The sequence below is a fragment of the Arachis hypogaea genome, chromosome 2 (assembly GCF_003086295.3).
Source record: "Arachis hypogaea cultivar Tifrunner chromosome 2, arahy.Tifrunner.gnm2.J5K5, whole genome shotgun sequence".
Classification (NCBI taxonomy): Eukaryota; Viridiplantae; Streptophyta; class Magnoliopsida; order Fabales; family Fabaceae; genus Arachis; species Arachis hypogaea.
This window is the reverse complement of record NC_092037.1, coordinates 826986-839562: the sequence shown is the minus strand read 5'-3', so window position 1 is coordinate 839562 and position 12577 is coordinate 826986. Positions and strand designations below refer to the sequence as shown.

Here is a 12577-nt window from a genome sequence, read left to right as displayed (position 1 = left end):
TCAGGTGTACCGGGAACACCGGTGTTCCAGTTGTTTTAACCGTTGATCTGAATTATAAAAAATATATATAATATATATTAATTAAAATCAACGGTTAAAACAACTGGAACACCGATGTTCCTAGGTACACCTGATAAACTTAGGTGACAAGGCTCAATAGTACTACTATACTAATTTATTACTTTACTAAATTACTAATCTCTCTCAAATGCATCAATCGCATTAGTTAGATAATAGCATGTTAGTTACTACTCTCTTTTTTTCTCTTTTTGCTTTTAATTTGTTTCTACTGAAATAAAATAAAATTCTCTTTGAGAGATACTCCTAAATAAATTACACTAATACTTTGAAGTTCATTGATAAAACATCAGTTCATGGTATAATTGGTCTAACTTATTGGAAAAAGAAGCATTTGTTTAACATGTTGGTTCAAAGTTCAAACATGACTGCTATTGATAACCAAACAACCACCTATGGGTCCCAACATTGAAGCAAAGCACTAATGTTTAATTGCAGAGGAAGGTACCTCATACAGCTTTATTGGGGCGATTTTAGCCTGCGCCTGGCAGGAAAAGGTGAAGCATTCACCTCTCACTGCTGACACAGGTAAGTGTGTATGTGTCCTATTATTTGATAAATTTCAGTATGACCAGTAGATTATTAGTATATTTTTTGATAAAAATATTAATTGCAATGTTGTCTTTTTTGAACAAATGGGCATATGGAAGAGTTCATCCAATGAGTTGGGTTCGGTTATCTAGTTTTGGACTAATTCATTGTACACAACCCTAACCAAGAAAAAAAAGAAGGCAAATTTATTATGTTTGTTATACAAATTTATGTCACTTTTACAAATTGGTTAGGAAACGGCTCATCGGTTTTATTATGTTTGTTATATCAAATTTATATATTAATTGGTAAACAGTAATATTTGAGAGATAATATTAAAATTATGTTATATAATATAATATGTATAATTTTATACATATAATATTTATAATTGCATATTTATTACATTTAAAATTATATATAATTATTTTAACAATAATTAATTAATATTAAATAAAGTCACTTTAAATTATTTGGACTAATTTTTTATTATTTTTAAAATATTATTGATTGACAAAAAAATATTTAATAACAAAAAAAATATTAGCCAAAATTTATCAAAGTTTATTATTTTTTATTTTATTTAATATATCTTATAATAAATAAAATAATTTTAGACGATTTAAATTAATTATTTTTTATCTCTCTAATTTTACTAATTGGCAAATTATTGCACTCTTCCCTCTCCAGTGTTTGTCCTAATATTCGTCCCATTAATTTTATTATAATTCAAAAGCAAGATTTTATTTAATTAATTAATATCTAAAACTTTTGTCCCACATGAACCGTGAGTGACAATTATATTTCTTTATATGTAATGTCCAAAACTTTTTATCGCATAGAAGAATTCTTGTGTATATCATAATTAAGAAGGATAAAAATATATATAATAATTAAGAATTTCTCCAAAACTTTAATTAATTAATTAATTAATTTCATCTTTGTACACATGCAGTTCATGCTAATATCCAATTAAAGCAATGGGAGAAACAAAGAGGTACTGAGCTATAGGATTGTTGTCACAAATCTATTATAAGTTGCTATAATAATTTTCTTCACCATGGTCCATCTGAAAAGTGGAATATATATGGTTTGGTAATGGTGAGGATAGATTATATTAGACTAGACACAAGCTTATGGGATGTGATGGAGGAAATGAAAATTTGTGCCAATAATATAAGCTATCATGTGGTTAACCCTTAACATGCATGTTTATTACTTTTTCTAGGAAAAAAAAAACACATGGTGGTGATACGTTAGTGCTACTGCATGCAAAAATAATATACCTTATATCGGAAATAGGGGGCTAAATGACAACGTCTTATAAAGCTGAACATTTCATTATTTGAAAACACTACATAAGGCCTTCAAACACAAATTAATTATGGGTTGTCACTTGTCAACAATAGAATGCCCAATACACTTTTTAAAAATATTCTGATATATTTTTTATTGGCTCAATATTCAACACAAACTTTTCTTATTTATGAAATAAACTCCACGTTTGGGAGAATAAACAATTTTCTCCTAAACCCATAAACAAGTTTCTTGGTAACAAAGTAGGAAAATTTTTGCCACATCACTAAAATTTGTGCTACGTGTTGACAATATAAGTGTGACAGCACTGAGGTGAATGCTTCACCTTATGCTGGCAGGTGCAGGTTAAAAGTCACGGCTTTATTGAGAAGAGCTAAAGGAAAATAAAGTGAACTCAATGAAAAATGTGGAGGGTATAATATAGGGATAAGAAATTCTTCCCCTAGAAGTAATATATAAATTATTATTTATCTATTTACAGATGGATAATGAAGCTCAACATACAAATTTCAGCCTTAGGTTAAATAATAGAATTTCAGTCAAACAACACCACCAAGAAGCTAAGCTAGTACAACTACAACAGTGTTCCACTTTAACCTGAAGACTCTTCTTCCAAGAAAGTAAAACAAACAACTTCTGATGAAGTGTTTTCAAGCTTACACTCCATCGAGCTTAATACTTACCAAACAAAGATCAAATAATGTTCACCTTAATCCAACCTATAAGTAGCCCTTTTCATGGCGTCGAGAACCACGCTCTGATACCATTGTTAAGTATCTAAGGAAAGTGGAAAACCACACCTTAAAAACTAGCTGTTAAGGGGGAAGAACCACTCTCCTTATATACAATATCAAGCATTCCATACTACTCGATGTGCGACTTTGAGCACCCCATAATACCCAAGTCCCTAACAGTTTCATAATCTTTGACTTTCTCTGCTTAATCCTCCTTGTATCTCCTGCCGAATTCAGAGGTTACACAAATTAAAAACATTTCATGACTAAGTGTTTGTCATCACAAAAACCAAAATGCATTATTATCAATTTATCATTCTATGGTCTTTCTTTTTTCTTTTTTTCATTTTGTATATATCTTTGGTGGGTACACATATAGTACTGCAATTATCTGAAACCTCATGAACACAATGTTGGATCAAAGTCGCAAACCGCATCGTGTTGTGTTATATTGTAAAAATAACTTTAAAAGAAGATTAAAGAATAGAAGAAAAGGAAACAAGGAAAACCATACCAAATGTCCCTAGTGTTTGGCGAAAGTTTTAATTTTACTCCGAATATTTTTAAAGGATTTCAATTTATTTCTCTGCTAAAATTATGAATGATCGACAGTAAATAGCATCGTAACAAAAAGTACAATTTAGAGATTCCAAAAACAGTTAAAGAATCAAATTTAAGTTACTACATGGCAGTACCAATTAGTTCAGCATAAAGCCACAAACATCAAATAGTGGCAAATGCAGAAACACAATTTTACCGTTAAGGGCATATATCTAATATCTAATTCTTCTAAAATCAAGTTTTGATAACATTTTCTTTTTCCCAACAGAAGAGGAAAAGTAAATTCTAGAATGGAATGAAGTAGAGTAAATTTACCAACCTGTAGCTAAAATATTTGTATAAGATTATATATGATGAAATATCTGCAGTTTTGGCACTTTTACTTCATAACAATGTACCTGGAGAAGATGGATGAAAACAGTAAATTTCATTTATCTATGTATGTAAAGAAATTCTCAAATGTTGGATGCACAATATATATATTTCTTTCAAGTACAACTACAAAGTGAGAGGTTTCCCAATGAATGAAAAAAAAAATGCAAATTTATATCAGTCCAACTAGTTAATAATGTCTAAAGAAAGAGAGAGGTATTTTCTTTTGAGGAGAAGGAAATTTATGCATGTATAATTTAATTGTGGTGGTATGAGAACCGTGAAATTAGATAATTACCTGCTCAGAAATCTGTATTCAGAAAATTTGATGGTTATAATACTACAAGTGATTGATGGCTATTATTCCTACATGAATCTTGCAGCACAACAACTGGCTCTGATCATAAAGAATTGGCAAAGACAGAAATACCATTTTGTAACTCTTTTCTCTCGACAAATCAAGCTATTATTTTATTTTTTTCTGTGCAAAACAGGAAAAATAAAATTATAGAGAGGAAGAGAGAAACATACCAACAACAAAAAAAGAATCTTTTCAACAAAAAAGATGTTCACACTCCTTCAATTTTTGTTTGATGTTAATTCTTATCTTCTTTTGTAAATATGATTTTATTGAAAATATGAATGTTCATAACTATTAGAGAGAGCAATGAGTTTATGAAAGAAACAAAAGATATTTCTTTAACTACAACTGCAAAGTGAGAGCTTCCCAGATAAATGAAAGAAAAGAATGCAATTTGGCATACGAGTTCAATTATCTTTTTTCTCTTGAAGGAAATGGAAATTTATGCATTTGTGAATTTAATTGTGGCAGCATGAGAAACATGAAGATTAGAGAATTGCCTGCTCAGAAATCTCTATTCAAAAAATTTAACGCTGGGGATGTGGGAAATTTTGTGCCAGATTAGTTGATGCTTGTTCTTGCAGTGTTTTTCCAGCAAATGACAGTGAAAAACTTCAAGTAGCAAGAGAGAGGGCGGCAGCTTTTCTCCTTCCATATTCTCCAGCTTTGGACACCGATAAATGTGTAGTTGTTGGAGGGAGGTGAGGCGGAGAAGCTCGTTGCACTCCAATGTCTCCAGTTTACGGAAGTGCAATATCTCAAGAGTGGTAAGGGAGGGAAGGTGAGGCAGCGAACCCACCTCTGGGTATGACTTTATGTTGTCGCAGTATTCACCATAAATTTCAAGATGAGTGAGGGCGTGCAAGTTGGCCATCCATGATAGATCCCTCGTTTGTTGCTCGCCAATTCCCACAACAAGTGATTTCAAGTTAGGCGGTAAACCACCCTTTGGTAACCTGCAAATGTTTGGGCAACCATATATCTTGAGAGACTGTAAACTTGTGAGTAGACTCTTCATGTCACGTGGTAATGCCTCCAACTTGTCGCAATATGTGACTTGAAGATGAGTCAAGTTGGGTGCAGCCAGTCCTTCTCCTCCAAATGACACTAATTTGGAGCACCCACTGATTATGAGACGTTGAAGCGTAGCGTGTGGTGGCTCTGAAATTGACACTGATTCCAGATTCCCACAATCTCTTATCTGGAGATCCTTGAAATTGGGAAAGATATCCAACCACAAGGAGGTCAGTGAATCACAGATGTATATTATTAGGTCTACCAAATCATACCTCTGCTGCGGGAATTCCAGCTTGCCTACTTTGGAAACATCCAACAAAGAAGAAACCCTTCTCCTGAATATGCCGTTTAACATTGGACAATTTCCTATTCGAAGTTTCTTAAGCTGAGGAAAAGATTTTGGGTCAGGTACGTGCCACTCCTCCCAGCATGGCATGTTATTAAACACCAAATTCTCAAGTGAGGGAAACGGTGTAGGCAAAGAATGATGATTGCTGTCACTCTTGTAAAACTCATCACCAATACGCTTGAGCTGAAGAAAACCTTCAATTCTCAGGGACTTAAAAGATGGCAGTTGTCCAAGTGAAGGCAGCATGCAGCAATTCTTGCAAAACACTAGAGATACACTCGTCATATTGTTGTAAGAACAGTGACCCACCCAATCTGGAAATCTTTCGGCCTTGTATCCCGCGATTGTCAACATTTTCAAGCCATTGTGGGGTTGCAAGCAGTCGAGTATATCTCTCTCAGTCTGTGTTTGAAACCATCTCATCACCTGCACCCCATTCCAACGATAAGTTGTCAATGTGGTTCTTCTCCAACATCCTTGCGCTCTTTGCTTGTCTGACATCAACAACATTCTCCAACTTCAGAATCTCAAATGATCCTTTAAGGTCTGAGAGCCCTCCTAATTCCTGGATTCCACAGTCTTTCTGCTTGCCCACCACAAAATAATATAAAATAGACAAGTGCTTCAATTTGCTTATTCCTCCAGGCATTTCTTTCAAAGAAGTACTCCTAAGATCAAGGTGCTGTAAATTCCCAAGATTATGCATGCCATTGGGCAACTTGGTCAGGCAATAACATCCATTCAACATTAAAGTTTGTAGATTATACAAGTTGCATAATGACTCTGGTAATGTCTTAACATTGGTCCAAGAGATATTCAAATAGCGTAGATGAATCAATTTACCTATTGAATCTGGTAATACATCAAGTTCACGAAAGGATAAAACTCAAAGTATTTCAACTTTGATGCTCTGCTTTTCAGGCTTAACAAATCATCGATATACAACGATGTCCTCAAAGATTCCAATTTCGCGATGGTGTTAGAGAATTTTGTGATTGGAGGACATACGGTTCCACGTGGGAAACGTGACAAATGACGAGTGAGAACCTTCTTCTTTTCTTGTTCACCAAGCTCTTCTATTCTATTACAGAAGTCTCCAGCAAGGAATATTCCCAAGTCATGCAAGAGATCATGCATCACGTACCTGTCAGCAGGATCCTCAGCTGGTTTAAAAAATAACCTTGAAGCTAATTCTTCAAAACACTCAGAACCAACCTCGTCCAAACTCTCTCCTCTTTTTGGTAGCCTTAAAAGATCTTCAGCCATCCACAGCAAAACGAGTTCAGTTTTCTCGAAATTATAATCTTTGGGAAACAAAGAACAATAAACGAAACAACGCTTCAAGTAAGGAGGTAGCTGGAAGTAGCTTATTAACAATGCTGGAATAATTTTATTATTTTTCAATTCCCAAATGTCATTTATTAAAACAACATTCCAATCTTTAACATCATCCTTTCCTCGCAGGAAACGCCCAAGTGTTTCTACAGCTAATGGCAACCCCTTACACCTCTTAACAATCTTTCTACCAACATCCTCTAGTGTTGGGTTCCCGTTTGACTCTGGAAAACATGCATTGGCTGCAAACAATAACCAACAAGACTCTTCCGACAACTCATTAAGAGTGCAAGAGGGACATGTTTGAACTACTGAAGCAACCTCTTTCATACGAGTTGTAAGAAGAATTGAACTACCCTTAGCCCCAGAGTGAAAAGGAGCTATAAATTGCTTCCACTTATCGGCATCTTCGCTCCAGACATCGTCTAGAACAAAAAAGAACTTCTTTACCGACAAGATTTCCTGCAGTTTATTTTGAAGCAAATTTAAACTCCCAAGAGTACAAGAATTTTTGGTAATCTCCTCAATGGTTTTCTTTGTAATCTCAGCGACATCAACTGTTTCAGAGATGCAGACCCATGCTTTGAGATCAAATCCTTCGGCGACACTGTATGCCCATTTGGCTAAGGTTGTTTTACCAACCCCACCCATGCCAACTATAGGAATCACAGATAACCGAGATTCACTGTTGTCATTTATTGTTTTGATTAAAGCTTGTTGATCATCCTCCCTGCCATATATGCTCCCTTCCATCAGACATGTGGTTTCTCGCCATGATGATGATGATGATGACAAGTTATTATCCTTGGTAGTCTTTTGAAGACCAAGGATATCTTTTTGACTTACAAGAAATTCTATTCTTGAAACCACCCCTTCCATGTTATCTACCATCTTCCTATGTCGGTTGAGGAAGAAACTAGGCAACAAAGAACGTACCTCCTTTTGAGTGGCGGCTTTGGTGAGTACAGCGTCCAGAAAGTCATCAGCATCATAAACAGCATCTCTCAGACAGTTGAGCCAATCCCTCACACGATTGTCGCCCAGTTGCTTGTACTCAGCATCATCAAGCACAGCTTCAGCAGCATGCAGAGAAATTTTCAACCTCTCAACCAAGTCAGGGCCAAGTGTCTTGCCCAAGACCCGGTTGACCGTATCCATTGTGAGCAACCTGTCAAAGACAACGTTAATGAAGCCAGAAAGGAAAGCTCCACCAACAAGTGCACCAGCCATGATGATATGATCTCAACAACAGCAAAGTGAATGGATTTTCAGAGAAAGGTAAGAGAACAATGGTTGCAGTGTAGTGAACTACTAAGTTTTTCTGAATCAAGTAGTGTATGCTTAGGAGGAGTCAATGATTCCTTAGCAACAGGACATGGTATGGGTCTCCGAGGTAACTTAAAATAATTCTAAGCAGTGGAGTTCCTAGCTGGCTTTGTACTAACTTCATTTTTCAATTCTTGTTTGAAAGATGCAACAGATTATTAAATAGAAATAGTGTTGTTGTTTCAATGCGAGCAACGGTCACTAAAGCTTTGTGGAACTAGAGTCAAGAAGTAAATTAATTATACTATATAGTATATTTTAATAAGTGTTATAATATTTTACAGAATATTTATTTGATAATTTGTATATAATTTCATATAATTATTCAACTAAAATATAATGTCAATTAAAATATAATTTATTAGTTTAAAAAAGTGAATCCAAATATTTTTAAAAAAGACATAGGCCTTTTATATTAGAATTGTACAAAACTACATCTTTATTTGTTGCTTTTACTTTTACATTCCCTTTAGTTATCATACTTTGTCTTTTCATATGGTATTCTTTGCTTTACAAATAATTAAAGAAAAAATAGAAAAAATGAATGAGATTAAAAAACACCAAAAATATAATATAAAATTATAAATTAGTTTTATAATCATGATATATTTAAATCTACTTAATAAGGAGATGTATCAAATTTAAACTTATTTGGGTTTAGAAAAATGAATGAAAATGAAAAATACCAAAAATATAATATAAATTTATGAATAAATTTTATAATCATGGTATATTTGAATATATTTAGTAAGAAAATATGACAAATTTAAACTTACTTGAAAGAGTTTTTGCTAATTGGTATGAGAAATTAAGAAATAAAGAATAGTAAAAGACATATATGCATAAGTAGACCAAGTAATGTACTAATAAAAGTATTAAGTTGTAGAATTTTAATATTTGTAACTGAAATTTTTATAATAATTATTATTATGACACTTTTAATGTATATTTAATTATTTATTGTATTTAATTAGTATCTTTATGTTTTAATGAATAATAATAAATAAGAGTTTTTTCTTTTAATCTTTTTAAAAAAAATTACTGGTTAATTTTTAAGTTTTGTTAAATTATTAAAATTGCTAACATGACATTATTAAAAGAAAAAATACGGTTTAAACTTATCGTATAAGAAATTAAATATCAATTTTTATATAATAAAAATAGATAGATTAAACAATTACATAAATCTAGGAACATGTAGCTGCACATGAATCATGGTAAGTAATACTAATAATATAAGGTTAAAATTTCTTGGCAATCGAGTTCGGACATTAGCTTCACGTGGTTGCTGTCTTCTAGGTTACTTTTTTAAATAGAATTATTTGTAAGTTGTTAATACATGCTGTAGAACAGTTACATATTCAATGAAGAAACAACAAAGGTCAAAACAGTGAAACACTAAGGATATGTTTGGTTAGGGATTAAAATAGGACATAAATTTTACCTAAATCAGTCATACATGTAAATTTATAGTCCCATTACGGGGTTAAATGGTTGATTAGAGACTATAAAAGGAGGTATTACTCTCAGTTCTAGTCCTAGACATTGATTGAAAAACTTAGTAGAATTGGCATGGATATTCATTACAAGAGAGAAGTCTTAAATGTGCTATTCCAGAAATCTTATCACCACATAGGTGTGTTTGGATAAACTTACTTTGGGTACAAGTACAACACAAACTTTTAATCAAATTCTTGTTGATACAACTTTAGAAAAATCATAAAGTATTTCCCAATTTATTATTGATCATGATCTATATACCATTTACAATTTCACACCATTTTCTTCTTTCATTGACCTAAGCAACATTTTTAGTGTAGCATAAATTTGCAAAAGTTTAGGGTGTACCTTATCACTAGACACAAATGAATGAACTTGATTACCAACCTGTATCCAGCTACAGCCTGGGAATTTAGCAACATTCTTGTCCCTCATGGTTTTTCGAACTCTTTCGGCATCAAGCCAGTGATTATGAGAAGCATAAATGTTAGCCATGACAGCATAGTTCACAATCTTCTCTGGCTCTATGGCAAAAAGCTTTCCTGCTGCTGATTTAGCCAGTTCTATATTTTCATGAAGTTTACAAGACCCAATGAATGCTCCTAACATGTTCGATTCAGCTTGAATTGGAATTGATTTCAAGAATTCAAAGGCTTCGCTTATGAAACCATGTCTTCCAAGGAGATCAATAAGGCAAGTATAGTGATCTGAATCAGGAATAATATGATACACATCTGTCATTAATTTGAAGTAGTGCAGTCCTGCGTTCACGAATCCACAATGCACACAAGCAGAGAGAATGCCAAGAAAAGAAATCCGGTCAGGTTTTATGCCGCAAGATATCATCTTCTGAAACATCTCAATTGCTTCTTTGCCAAGACCATGGAATGCATATGCATTTATCAGTGAAGTGTATGTAACAAGATCAGGTTCTAACATCAATCTGAAGCATTTGAATGCATTAGTTATGTTACCACACTTGGAGTATGCAGTAATCAAAGAATTGGAAACAGATAAAAATTCTTGAAATGACAGCTTAACTGCTAAGGCATGAGCTTGCTGAGTTTCAGTTATGGCAGAAGCATAGCCGCACGAGCTAAGAACGCTGGAAATAGTGAGTTCATCGGGGAAAATTCCTTCGAGTAACATATCTCTGAGAATCTTCATAACATCAATCACTTCGCCATTATTTCCACACCCAACAATCATGGTATTCCATGCCACAACATTTTGAATCGCCATCTTGTCAAATACTCTCTTTGCATCAATGACATCTTCATTTTTTGCGTACATATTGATTAATGCACTCGCCACTAGAATATCGGATTCAAATGACAGTTTCAGAATAAGACTATGAGCTTGCTTTCCAAAATCATAATATTCTAAAATATCACATATACTTAGCAGGCTGCTAAAAGTGAATTCGTCGCCATTAGCACCACCCGATCTCATTGAGTTGAAAATCCTGAAGGCCTCTTCTGGTAAACAATTCAGGGCATAACAAGAAATCATGACATTCAACATAACCAAATCTCTATGTGTAACAGCACAAAAAACCTTCCTTGAATTCTCAACCAAACCAAATTTTGCGTAAAAATCAACCAAAGCACTACCTACAAAACAATCCAAATCAAGTCCTCTTTTCATTGCAAAACAGTGCAGTTGTACTCCAATTTCGATATCATGAAGCTTTGCACACACACCAATCAAAGCATTCAATGTTATATCATCCGGAGCCACCTTTTCGAACAACATCCGCTTGAAATAAGAAAACCCCAGATGAGGATTCAAGTCATTTTCATTTCCACATCCAACAATGCCACGGATCACGATATTCCACGAGACCACATTTCTCCCAGGCAATTCATCAAACAGTTTAAGTGCTTCTTTGGTTTCCTTGCATTTAAGGTAAATACTCAAGAACTGATTTTGCAATGACAGAACATGACAAAAACCAAACTTTATCAAATGGGCATGCAACTGTTTCCCTTCAGGGAGAAAAGCCCTTATAGCAGCAACTTTGAGGGCTTTAGCACAAAACAAATGAACAATTTCAGGGTCCCTAAAGTTAGGTTCATTAGGGATTGGAACAAAAGCTTTGAGTCTGCTAAGGGAATGATTACATGGATGTGGTTCATGAGAATAGTTACTGAAGCATTGAGTTACAAATGAGAAAAGTGTTGGAGGGAAAAGGAACTGTTTTTTGCAATGGGATTTGAAGAACATAGGATAAAAATTAAAAAGATAAAATTACAACTGAACCCTGAAAATTTCATGTTATAAACTTCTGCATACCTGTGGATTTGGTGGCAGCTAGGTTTTTCTTCGTGGGAGTAAGGCGAGTAATATGCTTTAATATTGTAATTTTTGTTATTTTTAAAATTATGAGAGACATTAAAATTGGGGTTTGATTTTATACCTCAAATTTTTTTAAACAGAAATTAGAGAGTTTGATTTATGTACTTATTAAAAATTGAAAGATTCAATTTTTACACTTTAAATTAAACTGCTTCATATTTAATATTAATGTCTATCATTCTACAATTCAAAAAAAAATACTATTGTTAATCTAATATTTAAAATAAAAAGTAAAATTTGATATTTTATTTTGTATTCTAATTATATACCTGTTTATTATTGGATTATGTTTGAAATTCATATTATAAGATAAATTTTATTTTTAATTTAATAATAAAAACTAAAAAGATATATGAATTTGACATACAAGACAAAAATAAATATCTAAAGCATTTTTCTATAATCATTTCTCTTGGGATGATATATAATCATCTTGGTTTGCCGTGCTTTTTTTTTTTTCCTATGCTTTGTCTTTGGCACATTGGCATTTTCTACTCTGTACTAAGTAGAGATGTTTTATATTATAATAATTTTATTCCTTATTATCTCCTTTCTTTTTCTTCCTTTTTTTTCTTATGTGAATTTACTAGCTTTTATTCTTCTCTGATTTGTTTACTATTAAAAAATTTATTCTGGTGTAATTATAATTCTTATACTTTAATAATTAGCATCATTATGTTGAGAAGAATTTGGGTCTAAAGCCACCATTATTCCTTTATAAAATTCACAAAGCAGCTA

The 12577-nt window shown here is 33.0% G+C and overlaps 2 protein-coding genes and 1 long non-coding RNA gene across 8 annotated transcripts; 1 reads left to right on the top strand and 2 right to left on the bottom strand.

Annotated features, from left to right (window-relative positions):
* Positions 1–165: 165 nt before the first annotated feature.
* LOC140177996 (uncharacterized) lies at positions 166–1787 on the top strand. Its single transcript, XR_011869933.1, has 2 exons — positions 166–606; positions 1565–1787. It is a non-coding gene; the product is annotated as an uncharacterized lncRNA (long non-coding RNA).
* Positions 1788–2333: 546 nt separating this feature from the next.
* LOC112730666 (pentatricopeptide repeat-containing protein At2g46050, mitochondrial) lies at positions 2334–11867 on the bottom strand. 6 transcript variants are annotated; one of them, XM_072212403.1, is made up of 5 exons: positions 10523–11808; positions 9830–10424; positions 4455–7823; positions 3541–3619; positions 2334–2884 (listed from the first exon to the last, which is right to left on the bottom strand). In XM_072212403.1, exons 2-3 carry the CDS (start codon positions 9901–9903, stop codon positions 6164–6166), a joined length of 1734 nt encoding a protein of 577 aa, XP_072068504.1. In that variant the 5' UTR covers positions 9904–10424; positions 10523–11808; the 3' UTR covers positions 2334–2884; positions 3541–3619; positions 4455–6163. The 6 variants fall into 6 exon arrangements, with proteins under 6 accessions (XP_072068504.1, XP_072068500.1, XP_072068502.1 ...); XM_072212399.1 differs by having other exon boundaries at positions 9830–11867; XM_072212401.1 differs by having other exon boundaries at positions 9869–11851.
* LOC140180883 (putative disease resistance RPP13-like protein 1) lies at positions 4469–5674 on the bottom strand. The gene has a single exon (XM_072222435.1). The coding sequence runs from the start codon at positions 5672–5674 to the stop codon at positions 4469–4471; it is 1206 nt and encodes a 401-aa protein (XP_072078536.1).
* Positions 11868–12577: the final 710 nt, after the last annotated feature.

Coding starts and splice junctions, on each gene's coding strand:
- LOC140180883 (XM_072222435.1), bottom strand. CDS start 5,674: ATGTTGACAATCGCGGGATACAAGGCCGAAAGATTTCCAGATTGGGTG.
- LOC112730666 (XM_072212399.1), bottom strand. CDS start 11,707: ATGTTCTTCAAATCCCATTGCAAAAAACAGTTCCTTTTCCCTCCAACA. Junction 7,824..9,829: donor CATTTGTGTCTAGTGATAAG/GTACACCCTAAA, acceptor TGTCTTTGACAG/GTTGCTCACAATGGATACGG.